Here is an 18931-nt window from a genome sequence, read left to right as displayed (position 1 = left end):
TAAATTGGTACCAAGAGTGTACTCCAAATACATGTAAGCTGAAGGATAGTTGTAATACTATATCCTTCAGCTTACTACAGGCTCTGTTGTGACCTGATTCTGGTACGAGGCCAACTTCACTAATGTTGGGGGTGTGGGGGGGGGGGGGGTTTGTATGTTTTTATGACTATTTGAGCCCAAATTATATACCAGGGCCGTGTGTTGTTTATATGTATTAAACTGTGACCAAAATTTTTTTGGAATCCACGCTTTGAAGTATTTTTTATAAAAGAATATTCATCTCTATTGTATATATTATGAGATTGGAAAAACATTCTATTTTAAGGCTATCTTTGTAGAAGTGTCTGCACTAGGTTGTCCTTTTCTTTCTCTCCTTGCATGTATTTGGAGTACACTCTTGGTACCAATTTATGGACAATTTTTAAGAAGACTACTTACGTACTTGACTAGGAAAGATAAGTAAATCGTCTTTTATACCACTTTTTGAATAGGAGACGCTCAGGTATAACCACTTCTATATTTTTTTCAAAGTCTTGTAAGAGGTTAATTAGGATACCTCCTCTTTTAGAAGACGTTTTACTAGAGCAGCCTACGCTCAATCACATAACAGCACTTGCTCTTTTTTTTACAAGCTACAATATGCCACCACGCCGACCGGAAAAGAACCAGTAAAATAAATATAAGATATAACTAGAAGTCTTGCGAAACCTAAAGCTATAATTAGCAGGCCTCGCCCGGTAACTAACGGAGACCTGCACACGAACTGCAAAATATTTTAAGGATTAAAGGGCACACTGGTAGGAAAAAATAAACAAAATACAAAGTGCGATACGTAATTAAGTTCAACTAGGAATTCTAGGACGTTGCTCCAATCAAGCCTGTGCTTCTCTCGGGGTGGTGAAGTAATGAGTAGACTCATCACAAATCGCATTACAGTGTTCACGATCCCTGAAGTGTAGAAGGCAAGCTATAATGTCCGAGAGGAAGCCCCCGGCAGAGGTAGCTGGGAGGGGAGGTGGTATGCACGCTTACTACAACCTGAGGGTAAAGGCATCTCTACCAATGGGCAGTCACAAGCCAGTCCTCAAGGAATTTCTCCAGGGTATTGCCCTCTGCCCATTCCAGGAGATTCATGAATTTTATTCCTCCGAAGTCTGCCCTCCACGTCAGATTGGATTGAACCGCGGCCATTCGCGAGAATAAGACGGCCAATTGGGCTTTCATAGGAGAAGTACTGTCCTCAAGATCTGACATGCGATGTTCAGCCTCCCCTAGCTCGCTCTCGAATTTTCTTGTTTGAGAAGATAAATTTCAACCTGAAGTTCTCTAATCTTATCCGTAACACCCTGTTCTGAGGTGGTAAAGTCTGGAGAATATGCTGAAGAGAAAGGGGCTGGGGGTACTGTCAGCCACCTCAGAGGAGATATGCGGAAATGAAGCTCGACCACCCAAAGGAGGGGTCAGCCTGTGTAGGGGCTTGAGAAGAACGAGCAAATTTTGACAGTTTTGAAAAATGTAAATGCCCGCCCAGTTGTGATGTCGGCGCACACACATCGGCCGAACAATTGGTAAGTGTGTATGCAATCGTTAGGTCGGCGAATTGGCCAGGTGTGTACCCAGCATAAGAAAGCGGCACTCGAGACGTCCACCGCAACATACCTTTACTAATGGTCGCACAAAAAAAAGATTGAATTCCCCCCATAGTGTTAGGACATGTGCCTGACCCTTTTCAGAAGAAATAATTTAGCAAGATAATTTATTATCTGGAGCCCTTATGCAGGGATCTGTGCCAAGAGGCCTAGATGTGGGGGGTGTTGTATGAATTAAAGAAACCTATCTGCTCTTCCAAGGTAAGCCTTCTGGCATACTGTGGTTGACCAGATATGCAGAGGAATCTTAGTCCAAGTCATTATCATGGTTCATTAGCTCTGATTAACTGGGGAAAGCTGGAAGGCCCCATAAATCCTAGCTAATGACCTGATTCAGTAAAGACGTCGGCGTGGAACAGCACATCCGGTGAATCCAACGGAGCAGAGGCTTCATAGCTATTGGGTGAATAAGTTATGCAAACCTGGGATGGATTGCCTCTGTGTGGGATGTCTGGGGCTGCCCATAGAGGTGTAGAGCAATTGAGAGTCAATCTGGAGGCAAGTCTTCTACAGGGCACAGGGGTAGTAGAGTTGCCAGGTCAGGAGACCTCAAATTACAGTTGTAGGCTGCAGGCCCTGTAGACCGGAGACAGTAGGCGTGACTTGGTATGGATCTAGAAATGCGGATCTGACGCTAACGAATCAAGAGTGTTAGCTGGTTAATCAGATGTCATAGCCAGGCCTAATTAGGACCAGAGCTTTATGAGCTGTTACTGGGACAGTCATTTGCTGAACACAAGGCAGTATATATAGATACTGTAGGTTCTGAAGAATCATCCCCTAAAGCAGAGCAGACCCAGACCTCAGTGGTTTGTGTTTTAAAGCCCATGTTATTGCAGTGTTAGCTCTGCTGGCCATGGTCAGGTCCAAGTACCTGTTTTTTCCTGTGTAGTAATGCATTGTGCTGGTGCTTGGCAGTGTCTGGAGAGGGGCAATATGCAAGTGATTGCTGCAATATATGGAGCATTTTACAGCAGATTACTCTGGTCACAGATAGTTCTAAAGAGGGCTTTAACGGAGCATTCAAAACATGCGTCCTCTGAACCCTCGGCAAAGTCATCTTGTTTTATCTCTTTGAAGTAGAAAGCGTGCCAAGAAATAGTTCTATTTTCCAGTACATTGAGAACTGCACTGTCTTTTCCTTGGTAATTGACACAATACTCTTTGCTCAAGAAATTATTTATTAGTTTTACTTTCGTTCAAATGGAATCCCGCTGTGTACCGGAGATCGTCCGTGCTTCACAAGAGGCTGGCTTGGTTTACACCTTTATACACTGCTCCATTGTCTGTCTAGGGAATCGGTGTACGATACAGCAGAAACGCTGTCTGCTTCCAGTTGCTGACTTAAAGCAAAAAAATAAATAAATAGCAAAATAAAGTCTGTTGTCATGGATACAATATACATAGGTATATGCTCTTAGCTGCGGAAAATTATTTCAATTGTAGAATTGAAAGCGGCAAACTAGTATTAGTTACCTGGCTCATAAGCACATATAGTTTATGCCACGTAGGTGTCTTCCATATTCGTGTCCCTTGTGAGGTCAGTCTCAGTTTTACTTTGATTTATTAAAATAAAAGATCCTTCACTTTTTCGTACTTTAGAATCACCGCTGTAATCTATCTATATCTATCTACCGTATACATAGAAATCTAAATAGACATATCTAGCTACTTCAAAATATATGTAAAATGATATAAACATGTTTCAGGATAACAGGGCCTGGCTGTTCCGTATGCAGTCGGGATGCCGACCGTCGCCATCCCGACTGTCTAATACCGGCAAGGGTGTAATGACAGGCGTCGAAATCCCTACGCCGGGAGCCTGACGCCAGGCATCCCAATCGAAGGAAAGCCGGGTGCCGGGCACGGACAGCCACGGGGGGGGAGGGTAAGGTTAGGGGCTCCCGGAGTGAGGTTAGGCTTAGGCAGCCCCCCCGGGAGGGTTAGGCTAGGGAAAGGGGCGGTTGGCTACCCCCCGGGGAGAGGATAGGGGCAGCCCCCCCCCCTGGGAAACTTAGGTTTAGGCTGCGGGGAAGGGGGGGTTAGGGTTAGGCAACCCTAAAGGAGGGTTGGGGGGGTTAGGTTAGTGGTACTTACCTAAATTAGCTGTCGGGATCTTCACCCCTGCCTGGCTTCCGCTGTCGGGATTTGAACCGCCGGCGCGAATCCTACTGATTCCGGCTGCTCATATTGCGGAGGAATCATGTGGATTAGACACACCCCATGATTTGGGTATTCAGTGACGCCTCTGTCACTCAATGTGTAGCTGACTTTGGGGCCTATTCACAATTGCATGCACTGACCTGTGGGGCTGATTCAGAGATGGACGGAATTGCAGAGCAGCGCACAAGCGGCTGTGCAATCTGCCTATCTTAAATGCTAATACTGCAGGAAACAGACACCTTGCTGCATCTGCGTTCCCAGCGCTGCGACCCTGGTCACCATCGCGACCATCGGTTACGATGGTTGCTCCTTAGGCCACACTGCAGAAGCTAAAGCTTACTGCAGCCCGGCCGGGCCCTGTTCACTTGCGAGGCCAAGAAATATGCGTCCACCGACTCAAACTTTGGCTTGCGCCTTCCCGGAAAACAATGGTGCCACCACCACCCTCCCTTTCCATGAACGGTGGCCAGGCGTGCCCCCTCCCAAACGCTGCAGCCGGTCAATCATACTGCGGCTTGGAGGGGTCCCTGCGAGTTAGATGGCAGGTCCCATTTTGCACATGCTCAGAACGGGTCCTGCTCATGTGCAGACCCCAAAATATCGGAGATGTACGCAAATCATTGGGTTAGCGTACAACTCTGAATCGTGCCCTGAATGCGGATGAGTTTCAAGCATCAGTGTAGCTAGCACAGCTTCTATCCATTCGCTTGTGGTAACAGCCGTCATTATCGTATGTACGCACTTAAACCAGCTCTATACCTGGTACAAGAGTTCCGTCAGATATCAGAATCTGCGTACGCTCATCTCAGCATTGTCTATAGTCTTGTCTAAGCGTCCTCAACACGCCTTCACTGCGCTTAGCCTGCGTGCGAATGCAGAACGTAATAATGCCCATTCAGCCACCAGTAAATATGCAACTGAGCTGCCTTTGACTCGGAATCGACCATAAATGAGCGCGCTTAGCCGCGGAGCACGTGCAGCGTTAAAAAACGGAAGATCCGTTCGCAAAACGCATTTGCGCCTGAATCAGCCTCTTTTGTGTTATGAAGAGCATTAATTGTACGACGATTCCATACACCTCTCGCTAAGACACATTATAGCAGCCGGAGGGTTAGCAGAATTTAATGCAGCACAAGTAAAATATTCATGTAACAAGCTCTAAATGTCTGGAGAGCTGATGCTGATTCAATTTTTAATCTGTAGTAATCGTTGATGTCTAATAAGAACAGCCTCATTTACACACAGAGTACACCCTTGAAAAATGGCAAATTGCCGACTGCAAAGTCTCCGGGATTTCACAAACACCTCCTGGCTGTTTATTCTCCATGGCACACAATGATCAGCAGCCCGCTGGAGGGGGCCATGTTTTATGCCTCTCCCCTCCCTTTTGTGTCAGAGCTGAATTTCTTGGAAACTGTCTCATAAATCATTTGTAAAGATCAACTATATACACATGTCTTCTATAAATACCACATGCTGATTTGCTGGAATGGTTGTAAAGGAGAAAATAGTGCGCTGGTACAATCAGTGCATTTGGCCAGATTGCACGTGCGAGGATTGTTGCACAAACTTTAAGGTGATACCGGTGACGTTCTGCTGTCAATGGGCTTAAATGGACTATAAGCAAAGTATTTGGCACTTGTAATAATAATGCAATTTCACAACTCTCGTGCTGATCCTGGTGCTTGACCTGAGCGACGTGGATATTGCTCGTTTGGCACACATGTTGGCGGCTAAGGCCCGTATTCAATTTGAGCCGAGCCGCGTTAAGTTAACGTGGCCCGGACTTAACGCCGACTTCGCCTGTTTTGTAGGCATTAAAGTATCGTGGCCGTCCAGACTTTGCCCGTATTCAATTTTCAAAGTACGTGTAAACGCACCCGGCGATACTGTAACAAGCGGAAAGTACTGTCATTTTTGAGGAAATCAGCCTGTCACCCCCACCCCCAAATGATGCTCTGACATGGGGGTTTACTATGGTACCCCCCGATTTGGCTGGCTTGAAGGTATTTGGTGTTTTTAAATGGACTCAATGGCTGCTAAGTAGCATTTTTCTATACCTGAATGCAGAATAGTATTTAGGAGTATTTTTTCCAGAAAATAAGTTATCCCAGCAAATTTGGGGTACTTGAAAATGGGGGTCAGCATATTTAAAGTTGAAAAAATCGTGAAAAATCCACCTGCCGCAAACACCTGCAATCAAAAAACACTTGGGGCATTCTTGGGGAACCCCCCAGAGTCAAGTTCGCTAGTTTTTAAGTTTGTACCCCAACATTTTTTTTTTCGCCCCCTTTTTGAAAGTAAATTTTTGGGGTGTCAAGTTTTTTTTTTTTTTTCACAGATTACCTTTGGGGGACTGTCTGAAGGCTGCACGTGGGTTCACACAACGTTGTACCCCAAAACCCCAATTCTGCAGTTTTTTCCGCCTGCCATTCCTAGGCGATACTTTACCACCTATTACATTGCATAGACTTTCTGTCTAGCCGGAAAGTCTTTCAAATTGAATACGGGGTAGTCTTTCAAATTGAATACGGGGTAGAACCAAAACAGGCGATAATGACGTCATCGGCGGAAACTTAACCCGGATCCGGACTTAACGCTTCAAATTGAATACGGGCCTAAATCGGTTAAAAGGCATCCATGCAGCTCTTAGATCAAGCGGCCAGGTCACTTTGGGGTCTTCAGAGGTCTCCTGCTACATCGTTGCTACGTACGCAGAAAATCGCGGCACTCATAGCGAGATGTAGCTGGACACATCTGTATGTACTAAGCCTTGGCGAGAGATACAGTGGACGGAGATAAGGTACCAACCAATCAGCTTCTAACTCATTTTTCAAACACTGCCAGTAAAGTGACAGTTAGGATCTGATTGGTTGGTACTTTATTCCTGTCCACTTTCTCTCTCTCTTTCCAAGGCTTAGTACATAAACCCCTTCGTGCTTCATTGCAGCCTGGTAGTGCTAATGACTGTTTTCCACCATGTCCTTTAATCCTCCTATTGATTTTGATAGGATCATATGCTGAAATATCAGACCAATGTAAGAGAACACAAAATGCGTATGGTCCGGTTCTCCTTTTCCTATCTGACTACCCATCTGTTTTTATCTTTCATATCTCGTCTCTGTATAATGTCTTTCTGCGTGAATTTCCTGAGCTATGTCGCTGTCCATAGTGTACAATAGATGTGTAGAATGTTGCCTATATCAGGGGGCGGGCAACCTGTGTCACTTCATATCCCAGCATTCCCTTCCACACTTTTACTATGCCCTAACAGCAGAACTGTGGCAGGGAATGCTGGGATGTGTAGTTTCACAGCAGCTGGAGTGCCACAGGTTGCCTATTCCTGGTTTATCATGGTCATCAGCAACTTTTTTGTTTGTTTGTTTTTGTAACAGAATTACACGTCTGTTAAGGATGTCCTGGTGGCATTTGGAAGGCGTGTCTTATGCTATCCACTGTACAGGAATTTCTGCCTGGTGACCAAGGCTATCCAGGACACTGGCTCACTGCTGAGATTGGGTAAGAAATGTGGGATTATCCGCTTTATGCTTAATTTTCCAAGGGTTGCATTGGGTCTGGGAGACGTTTGAAAAGGTTGAAGGACTCTTGGCATGACGATTCGATGAGTGCTGCAACTGTCCAATCACGTGTTAATGCATCGTACAGACATCCATTACACATTTCTTCCAGAGATTATCATTTTGTTGACCGCATGGCACAAAAATAGACTAAAAAACAATGAAATGGGTGAGTCAAACACAAAACAAGCTGCATGTATGAAATTGTTCTTTATAAAGAAGATTAAGACAACACAATCTCTCTGCTGTGATGTCACTATTCTGCGCTGCGGGTGTTCTTTTGGATGGACCTGGCCGCTTCCATTCAGACTTGTCTACAATTAACATTGCTGGTAGTTTTGTAATCCTGTGATTGGCTTTCGGTTGTTGATGCCCTGCATACCTCATCTCCTGTTTGATGATCTGTAACCTGCTTTATAGAATTAATGTAATAGATGCTCTGGTTCCAGCGAAACGCGTCTGTAGTCATCGTAAGTTGTTTGCATCCATTCAGTAGGCATGCAAGCCAAACAGGCTGGACCTGCGAAAGACGCTGTTGTCACCCCGGGTGGAAAACAGTTTGAAGAAGTACGATCGTTTCAGTACCTAGGAAGCTGCTGCTTTCGGCAAACTCAATCAGAGAGAATGGAAGTCTCACGATCTCCAGCTGCAGACTAAACTCACTGTATATAAAGTAATCGTGCTTCTCTTACTGATGTACACCTCTGAGACCTGGTGCCTCTACAGGGAAGACATTAGAAGACTGGACAGCCTCCACCTGAGATGCCTTTGGGCAATTCTGCATGTGAGTTGGCAGGATCGTGTCCCAAACTCCGAGATTCTTCGTCAGACTAAGATGAACGTCATGGAGTGTTTGCTGATGAGGGGCCAGTGGAGATGGTGTTGACACCTAGTGCGCATGAATGACTCGAGGTTGCCAAAGTCGGTTTTCTATTCCCGAGCTTTCGAGTGGAAAGCACAAGGCTTGGGAGTCAGTACCTGCGGTACAAGGATGTCCTGAAGCGTCACCTGGCTTCAAGCGGCCTTGTCTTACGACACCTGGGAGGAACTCGCACTGGGTAGAATGGAGTGGCAAAATGCTGTTAAAAATGGAACTGACAACTTTTAACGTTTGCGCTTAGATGACCTTGACGCCAAGCGCCAAATCCTGAAAACCCTCTCGACTCCCTCCTATAACTACACAGTCAACCCTAGCAGACCGTTATACTGTGGTGTCTACAACCGAATTTTCAAGGCCAAGTTCGGCTTCGTTAACCACTTAAGAGGGCACGCTAGAAGATGATGTGAGGGAGTCGCCGTCGACAGACACGTTGTGGAGGACATCATCTGCATACGAAACGCTACGTTACAGTGTTACAGCCGCTGAAACTGTAACGTAGCATTTCGCATGCAGATACACCCGCAGTCGTTCACAGCATATGGGCATGCCGCATATCATTTTAATCAGCAGAAGCTGTTTGTGCTAGCTATCAGCATCGCTGTGCGCATAAGACACATTTGAAGGTAAAAAGTATCACACAAATACGTTCAGCGCTACCGAGTCACGCAACGGCAGAAGGATTGTTTAATGTGCAAGGAGGCTAGATGTATGTGGACACATCTGTACTTTGGTATATTGTTGTCAACTGTGAGGCATTTTTTTATTATTATTCTTTATATGGCGCAACAAGTGTTCCGCGAGCGCCTTACAAAGTACATAAACCAATAGGTGAATAAGAAACCAGTGACTTCCAGTACAGTACAATGCAGGACAAGGACATGGTTTATCCACATTGCTGCATTAGCGATTATACCACTGAAAATAAGCAGTAGGGAGTCGGCAATGAAGTGTAAGGTGCCTTGTGGGGAGTAAGTAGTAGAAGAAAGATGTGCGGTATCTGTTTTATTCGGTTCTTATCGCCAAATTAACGCAAGTTCGGATTTATCTTATTGGCTATCCAGAACACGTGAGAGCCGGATAGCCAATATGATGCCATTTATGAGGACCGAACATATCCAAGTAAATCCGAACCGCACACCTGTAGAAGACAGTATAAGTAAGGAGAAGCACATGAGGGAGGAGGGCCCTGCTCGTGAGAGCTTACTTTCAAAAGAGGAGAGGCAGACCATCAGGTGTCACACAGATGGGAGAGACAGGGAGGAAGGAGCATGTAGCAGCGGGTTAGGATGAGAGCTGGAAGGCCTTGATGAAGTAGTGGGTCTTGAGAGCCATATTGAAAACTTGTGGAGAGTCTGATAGGGAGAGGGAGGGAGTTCCATAGGTAGGGAGCAGCACGGGCACAATCTTGGAGGGCGGGAGTGGGAGGAAGTGATCAGTTGGCAGGGGAGACGGGGTGCATTTGTTGAGCGAAGAAGACGGGTGGGAACCAGAGGAGAGCTAGCTTATGCTTTGGACATGCTCACCTCTCTGTGAACATCGGGATCTGGGGGATGAAAGGAGTAAAAAATATCCCTGACTTAGTCGAAACGAGGTGCACCCATGGTCGGGTATAGTTATCCTTTGCTTTAATTAAATTAAGTTTGTCAATGAGGCACGATCTCCAAAATAAGTCAAATTCTAGAACTAAAGAAACCACATATAAAACCGGTGAAAGAAAGCAGAATAGATGTGAAAGACCATATTTAATGATTGAGTAACCGTTGTCTAGAACAATCTTCATCACCTCGATCTGGAAAACACAGCAAAGGAATAGAACAGTGCTTGGAGGCTACTAACATGAGAATCTGGCAGACTGCAATGTCCAGCTCGTGTCTATCTGCCCTCACATTCTGTGTTTCTGTGTAATTGTGCCCTATCGCCCCCCCTCGCCTCCCCTTCCCAATAACATTTCTCCTCTCTGCTCATTCACCAAAAGGCACCAACTGCAATGACCGTTCCTGGGTGTGGGGTGTGCGTGTGGGCCACCGCAGACCGCATGAATTTCTGAGGGTTTCTCTGTTTGTGCCTTTGTGGGGAAGCTCAGGCTTTGTGTTAGATGGGGAAATGTGTGTTTTATTTAACACAATCTGGATATCATTGTAGCCCAGCGCGTCGCCTGCCAAGGGAAGTGGTGTGAAAATGTCAGAACGCGGAGGAATGCCAAAAAGACATTTGAGTTTAGACAACAATATCTGTTATTTTTATCTCCAGCGTGTAACGGAGCCAGGAACACACAGACGTGTGGAGCTCTAGAGCCATTTAAAGAACCCTGTACGGGAGTTAAACTTCATAAACACTGAGGACCTCATTCAGAGTCTCTCGCTAGCGCTGTGCGCTCGCAAGCGGATCGATGGTTTGCGTACGTGCACGCTTCGTTCTGCGCATGCGCGAACTACTTTCTGTGATCGCAGGCCGCTCGCTCACCCAGCAAAGACAGCCCAGTGAAATGAGTGACAGGAGAGGCCGTTTGTGGGTGGTAACGGGCAGGACACTAATAACGGGGAAGTGGAGGTGTGAACGCAGGCGTGCCTGAGTGTTTCAACGCCGTTTTAGAGGCGTGCATAATTAATATGCAGCGTCATAGTACACGTCACTTGCCTGTTTTTTACACTGAAGTCCTCGCAGTGCTTGCGGTAGGATAAGGCAACCACAAGCGCTGCGATCGCTTCCGATTGTCCTCGATGTACCAATGTTTTAATACACTTCCTGGAGATGACGTGTGCTGGTGGGCGGCTCTGCCTGTGCGATTGGGGGTACGCTGGCAGCTCACGAAGACATGGTGGGCATGCTTATGCCTTGGTGAGCGATCTCTTCCCGTGGCGTCACTTTGACAAATTTGCATACGCTGGGGGCGAGCGATCGCATCTAGCGAGAGACTCTGAATGAGGTCCTCAGTGTATAGTCAGGGCAACCTATAGAAACCAGCGGCTTCAGTGTTGTCACCTTTCTCTAATGAATGTATAAGGTGCATTGTCATGAATATTGTTTTAGTCCACAAAATAGCGGCCTCCTGTAGACGCAGGCAAAGCTCTTTAAAATGAGCACAAGACTCCATATTGCTTATTTGGTGGAGGGTAAAAGTTAAATGTCAAGCTCACAAATAGAACCTCGCCATCCAGTGGCTAAATCGGAATTGAAATTGATTTAATGGCTGCATGGTGTTAAATAGAATTGACGGGTCAATTAGACTTGAGGGGGTGAGTTGCAGTTGTAACAGAGTAGAAATTCCGCTAACGGACCCTCCATCTTGCGGAACGATCTCACCCCAGACTCGTGCATTTTTGTAGCCCCTATGGAGTTGCGAACATTAATACGCAAGTCCGGTAGGTACCGTAAGTGCCGCATACAGCCACACTAACTCGCCGCAATGAGTAAGTCACCGCTAAATGAATCGACCTCTCAGAATGACATGATTGAAATATAGTTCTTTAAAGTTAAATACTTCATGTGAGCAGTGACTGAAAGTGCAACTGATTTGCGTGCGACTCAACATCACCTGTAGACGGAGACACTAGGCTGTGGCGAATGCGCAGAATTGACCTGCGTTCAGCTCTGCGTCTATATAAATAAAAGGCTAACACTACTCCCCACCTCCATTGGGGGAATTCAAGTGTGTCGCGCACCGGCGGCCACTAGATGGCGCCCAACGGAGCAATTTAATTGTCGGCCGCATACTCTGACGCTACGCTGATGTTTGTAATTCCAGCCACCCCAAGCTACCGAGCAGTAATTTTCAGCGCTCAAACGGGAGTTTAAGACGGGCACGACAATGTCCTGTCATTTGTGCAGGCCGCTAACTAGTTAGCCCAAAAATGTTTAAAGGCTGAATTTTAAGAAATATATAACATAAGCACATAAAAAGTATATTACACATTTAAACTCACTTATTATATGTTGGCTGAATACTCCAGGATACTAGTAGATAACTTGTATACAAATTTAAATTGATTTCATACTAGCAGGCTGAAGAAAAATGTAGTAAGGATTTGAAAGTCATCTTCCAATCTGTATGGGCCTACGTTTTACAGTATGTATCAACAATTAACATATATGGTCACAGAGTGCATATAAAAGCCGTATATACTGAGATATTTGTCAGTCTATAAAATATCTCCTTACTAAATTACAGAAGGGGCTCCTATGTTTGAGAAATGCTGGTGAATGGAATAAATATGCGATTAATTTACCATTTTACATGACAATTTGGCCATCAGGGGTCACTGTTGCTTTGTAGTCGGTAGCTATTTAGCTTGTAGCTTTTTTACCTTCAGTATTACCATTGCCCGTATGTCAATTTGAACATTTGCAGCAGGTAAAAGGGGAATACAGGGGTTACTCCCTTACAAATCAAATACAGGTTGAGTCTCCCATATCCGAAATGCTTGGGACCAGGGGTATTTTGGATATCGGAATATTCCGTATTTTGGAATATTTGCATAAAATAATGAAATGTCTTGGGAATGGGACCTCAATATACACACAGAATGCATTTATGTGTTATATACACCTTATACACACAGCCTGAAGGTCATTGTATACTATATTTTTAATAATTTTGTGCATCAAAAAAGTTTGTGTACATACATGAAATTCATTTATGTTTCATATACACCTTGTACACACAGCCTGAAGGTTATTTATACTATATTTTTAATAATTTGTGCTTTAAACAAAAGTTTGTGTACATTGAACCATTAAAAAGCAAAGGTTTCACTTTCTCAGTCATGCTAAAAATATTCCGTATTTCGGAATATTCCGTATTTCGGAATATTTGGATATGGGAGACTCAACCTGTATAACTATTAAATATTACTTGCCTCATAATTATTATTTTCTACTTCAGGGTCCATAGGGTATCCACAGGATACCTTGGGGTATAGGTGTGACGTCAGTCGCAGGGCACCAAAGAGTTAAGCTTTCAGCCTCCCAGGATGCACTAGGTCCCCCTCCTATACCCCGCCCCCAGGCCAAGGCACCTCAGTTTAGTTTGGTGCCCGGCCGGAGTCGGGTGCACCTGTTGGAGTGGGGGCTAGAAGAGCCCCTGAAGCTTATTCTTCATGCAGCTGTGGCTGCACAACTGGATGAACAGCATGGACAGTCAGTCCTGACGTCCATGCTGTCTTCCCTACACCCCGCCGGTACCAGAACGCCGGTACTGATCCGGGGATGCTGGTGGGCGTCTGGGGTCACAGCTAGCGGTGACCCCAGATGCTCCGGACCATGGCCGGATTCAAGGGGGACAGAGGTAAGCAGCGGGGTCCCGCGGTGGGTCCCCGCTGATCACATGGTCCTAAGTCCCCAGGCAGGGGGCTCCCTGGGGACTGGCTGCAGCGTGGAGCCAGGCGACCAACCTGCGCTTCCACTACCCCCTGGGACAGCGGACCGCAGCAGAGCGGTAGCGCTGCGGCGTCCCAGGGGTTAAATGCATGCCAGGGGAGCGCGCCTTCCCTGTCTCACAGCCGGCGCCTCCCCCGCTGCACACAGCCCTCTCTGCACTGTGCTGACTGGTCCTGTGTCAGCGCTCCTCCCCCAGGCCAGCTTCTCTCTGCTCCTCGGCGGCCATCTTCTCTGCAACGCATGGTGAACGCTGCTGGAAGTCTGGAAGGAAGCATCGTGGTCTGGGTCCCCCCGCATACCTCTCCTCCGCTGTGGCTCAGGTCTGTGTATGCAGCGCTGTGTCCTACCAGGCCCTGTGTCTGTGTAGTTGAGTGATCAGCGCTGTTAGTGCAGGAATTGTTATTTCTCTGCATTGTATGTGACTGTGCTAGCGCTGCCTGTAACTATTCTTCACTAAACTGTCAGCTTTATTACTGTCCCTGTTCTTTCTGCTAAAGCCCTTGCGGTGCGGTGCTGCAGGGTGGTCTCTCGCCTATTTAATACTTAATTGGTGAGAGAGGTCACATACGTGGTGCCATCATGTCTGAAAGTGATTTTCCCCTCCGGCTACAGTGTACCACGTGCAAAGTACCGTTAGCGGAGGGGGAGGGTAGCGCGGAGGGCCTTTGCCGGCAGTGTTGTCCATGGCGCGGCCTATTACGGTTACAGCACCGGTACAGGAGCCGCCCTGGGCTTGTTTCGCTCAGGCGTTAACAGCTTTAGTGGGCCAGTTAGCTCCGCAGCCCGCGTTTACTCCGATGGGTTTGTCCCAGCAGTCTGTGGTGTCGTCACCCATGCAGGGGTTCCCACGACAATTGGTGGTACCCCACAGTCTCCCTATTTCCCCGCTCCCGGGTTCTCAGGAGCCAGCGTGGGTTAACTCCCTGACGAGTTCTTTACAGCACTTGTCGGATGTATTGCAAGGGGAGTCTGTGATGCGGCCTCATAAAAGGCCGGTGGCGTCTCTGTCCGCTCCTTATGAGGATGACGAAGGGACGTCTGATGATGGGGAGATTCTGGATCCTTACGATCAGGAACCTTTCCATACTAAGGACGCTGATGCTAAGTCCAAAGTATATATTCCTGGACTTATTCGGGCGGTCCGCACAGCCTTGGTGATTGAGGACGAAGTTCCCCCAGCGGCTAAATCTAAGTATGCCTTTTTCAAAGATGTGAAGGGCGATGCCACAGTCTTTCCTCTTTCGGGTCAGTTGGTGGACCATTTAGAGGAGGTGTGGAAACAACCTGGCAAAAGATACCAGCCGCAGAGACGCCTGGCGGTGGCTTATCCGTTCGCGGATAATTATTTTGCTAAGTGTGAATCCCCTCCACAGGTGGATTCTCACGTGACCCGTCTTGTCCGTAGTGCCACATTGCCGATGCCATCCATGTCCTCCCTTAAGGATGCTACGGACCGCAAGGTAGAAATCTGCCTGAAGTCCGCTTATTCCCTTGCAGGGGGGGCAGCACGGCCGGCTATGGCCATTTGCTGGGTTGCCAGAGCGATGGAGCGCTGGGCGGATTCATTAGAGGCTTCTTTTGAATCCGACTGTCCGGCCGAACAAGCGGAGTTGATTGGCAATCTCCGTGATTCGGCCACCTACATCAACGAGGCGGCTCTAGACATTAGTACTCTGGTGTCTAGAATTTCTTCAGCAGCGGTAGCTGCTCGTCGCACCTTGTGGCTGCGATCCTGGAAGGCGGACGCAGATCCAAGAAAGGTCTGGAAGCGTTGCCGTTTACCGGAGAAGTTCTCTTCGGTCCGGATCTGGATAAGATTGTGGCCACGCTGGCGGCAGCCAAATCTGCTTGTCTCCCGTCGGCCGCTGCTCCTTCTGGTTCTGGACCATCGTCCTTTCGGTCATCTAGGGCCCAGGGCAGGCCCAAACCACAGTCGTTTCCTCGACAGGCTGGCCCTAAGAAATCGGGCAAGCCCCGGAAACAGGCATGGAGTACCAGACGTCCGGCCCCCAAGCCAGATGACAAGCCTGCGGCCTGACGGTCCGGGTCTCCCCTTGGGGGATCCCAGGGTGGGAGGCCGCCTGCTGCAGTTCTCCCGGTGTTGGTCGTTCACTACGACAGACACTTGGGTTCTGGAGGTGGTCTCTCACGGGTACGCCCTCTCCTTCCGGCACAGACCCCCGGCTCGATTCTTCACCACGGGTCTACCATCAGACCGGAACAAGGCTACGGAGCTGCGGAAGGTATTGCACACTATGCTCCAGGCTGGAGTTATAGTGCCTGTTCCATTCTCCCAGAGGGGCCAGGGTTTCTATTCAAATCTATTTTTGGTACAGAAACCCAATGGGTCATATCGTCCGATTCTCAACCTCAAAGCACTCAACAAGTCTTTGCGGGTCCCGAAGTTTCGGATGGAGACCCTACGGTCCATCATTCTGGCGCTGGAACCTGGGGACTACATGGTGTCATTGGACATACAGGACGCTATGGCGGTCATGGCGGCTTCTCTGCGGCTGCAAGGAGTCCGCATGTTGCCGTACTTGGACGACCTGTTATTGGTGGCAGGATCTCCAGAGCTCCTGTTACACCACTTGGACCTGACCATTGCACTGCTGCAACGGCACGGCTGGCTAATTAACTGGCAGAAGTCCACTCTAATCCCGTCTCGGAGGATTCTGCATCTTGGAGCCTTATTGGACTCGGGACAGCAAAGGATCTTCGTGACGGAGGACAAGATCTCTGCTTTACAGTCAAGGGTGCGCAGTTGTCTGCACAGCCGCCGGGTGTCCTTACACTCGGCGATGAGGTTACTGGGCTCCATGGTGTCGGTGTTCGACATGGTGGAATACGCCCAGTTTCACTCTAGACCTCTGCAGCACCTGATCCTGTCCAAGTGGAACGGGCTGCCTCAGTCTCTGAAGTTCCAGACGATTGTGCTCACCCCGGAGGTTCGCCTGTCCCTTGCGTGGTGGTTAAAGATGACCCACCTCAACAAGGGACGTCCGTTCTGGGTTCCAAATTGGGTCCTGTTGACAACGGACGCCAGTCTTCGAGGCTGGGGAGCAGTTTCGGGTCCACACTTGTTCCAGGGCAGGTGGACACCGACAGAAGCGGAGCTTCCAATAAATATCTTGGAACTCCGTGCGGTCTTCAATGCTCTCCTGCAGGCACAGCGGTTTCTCCAGGGTCACCCGGTGCAGGTCCAGTCGGACAATGCTACCACCGTGGCCTACATAAACAGGCAAGGAGGAACTCGCAGTCGGGCGGCTCTCGTAGAGGTCTCTCGGATCCTGGTTTGGGCGGAGCGCAATCTTCCGGCCATATCAGCGGTCTTCATCCCGGGAGTGCTAAATTGGGAGGCGGACTTTCTAAGTCGCCAGGACGTTCATCCAGGGGAATGGTCCCTGCACCCGGACGTTTTTCAACTACTGGTGGACAGGTGGGGTCTTCCAGAAATCGACCTCATGGCGTCCCGGCACAACAACAAGTTGCCGGTGTACGGGTCTCGCACAAGAGACGAAGGGGCGTCTCTGGTGGATGCTCTGTCCGTCCGGTGGACGTTCAGGTTCGCATACCTGTTCCCTCCGGTCTCCCTTCTTCCACGGGTAATCCGGAAATTCAAACAGGAAGGAGGGACGCTCCTGTTGATAGCTCCCGCGTGGCCCAGACGGCACTGGTTCTCAGACCTTCAGGGTCTGTCCGTGGACAGTCCTCTGCGGTTGCCGCTACAACCGGACCTTCTGTCTCAGGGTCCTTGTCTTCACCCGGACCTGACTCGGCTGTCTTTGGCGGCGTGGCTGTTGAGATGGCCATGCTGAGGTCCTGGGGGTTTGCCAGCTCTATGCTGTGTACCATGTTACGAGCTCGGAAACCGTCTTCCGCGAGGATATACCATCGCGTGTGGCATACGTTCTTCCAGTGGTGTCGACCGAGAGGTTATGCACCGCGGGAGTTTCGTCTGTCTCGGATTCTCGCCTTCCTGCAAGCGGGACTAGATCATGGGCTTCGCCTTGCTTCTTTGAAGGTACAGGTTTCGGCCCTATCTGTCTGGTTTCACCGTAGGATTGCTACAATCCCGGATGTGCGCACCTTTATGCAAGGTGTTCTCCGTATTCAGCCGCCCTTTGTTCCACCTGTGGCGCCTTGGGATTTGGCTGTGGTCCTGAGGACTCTCCAAGGACCGCCGTTTGAACCACTGGGCTCAGTGGATATTAAATGGCTAACAGCTAAGACTGTTTTCCTTCTGGCCGTTGCTTCAGCCAGACGTGTTTCTGAGTTAGGGGCTCTTTCTTGTAGACCCCCTTTCTTGGTTTTTTTCATGGGAACAGGGCAGTGCTCCGCACTCGGCCCGAGTTTCTCCCCAAAGTTGTTTCCCAGTTTCAGGTTAACGAGGAAATAGTGGTTCCGGCCTTTAACTCACCGGGTCTTTCCGTGGGTGAGGCCTCTTTGGATGTTGTGCGGGCCTTAAGGACTTATGTGGACCGCACTTCTTTGTTTAGGAAGTCGGACGCTTTGTTGTCCTCTATGGCTTCTGTAAAAAGGGTTGGCCTGCTTCAAAGCAAACTTTGGCAGCCTGGATCCGTATGGCTATTTCTGAAGCTTATCTTCATGAAGGCCTACCGGTCCCTCCTTCTCTGAAGGCTCATTCCACTAGGTCTGTGGGTCCTTCGTGGGCAGCTTGACGTGGTGCCTCGGCAGTTCAGATCTGCAAGGCTGCTACGTGGTCTTCTGTCCATACCTTCGTGAGGTATTACAGGTTTGACACCTTCGCCTCTCAGGATGCTTCCTTCGGGCGGCGGATTCTCCTTTCTGCACAGGAGCGTCCCCACCCTTAAAGGATACTGCTTTGGGACATCCCCAAGGTATCCTGTGGATACCCTATGGACCCTGAAGTAGAAAATATGAGATATGGTAAGAACTTACCCTTGTTATCTCTATTTCTACGAAGTCCATAGGGTTCCACAGGACTCCCGCCCTGTCGCACCTGTGCTGCAGATGGGCTTTGCTCTGGTCACCGGTTTTCCGTCTCCCTCTGGTGAGAATGTGATTCTTGTATGTGTCCAGATCTTTGTTCTCTCTCTTCCTTCTCCTCCTCCGGCCTATGGCTTGGTAACTAACTGAGGTGCCTTGGCCTGGGGGCGGGGTATAGGAGGGGGACCTAGTGCATCCTGGGAGGCTGAAAGCTTAACTCTTTGGTGCCCTGCGACTGACGTCACACCTATACCCCAAGGTATCCTGTGGAACCCTATGGACTTCGTAGAAATAGAGATAACAAGGGTAAGTTC

The 18931-nt window shown here is 48.5% G+C and overlaps 1 protein-coding gene across 4 annotated transcripts in view; it reads left to right on the top strand.

Moving 5' to 3' along the window:
• SHQ1 (SHQ1, H/ACA ribonucleoprotein assembly factor) overlaps positions 1-18931 on the top strand; it is a 186502-nt gene that overhangs the window by 129573 nt on the left and 37998 nt on the right. For all 4 annotated transcript variants that reach the window (XM_088459759.1, XM_088459758.1, XM_088459760.1 and 1 more), the window contains one exon: positions 7208-7331. In XM_088459759.1, coding sequence (XP_088315885.1) covers positions 7208-7331 — 124 coding nt within the window. The remainder of the gene's footprint in view (positions 1-7207; positions 7332-18931) is intronic.

This window comes from Taudactylus pleione, unplaced genomic scaffold (genome assembly GCF_031769625.1).
Source record: "Taudactylus pleione unplaced genomic scaffold, aTauple2 ptg000934l, whole genome shotgun sequence".
NCBI lineage: Eukaryota > Metazoa > Chordata > Amphibia > Anura > Myobatrachidae > Taudactylus > Taudactylus pleione.
This window is presented reverse-complemented; position numbering and strand designations above follow the sequence as displayed.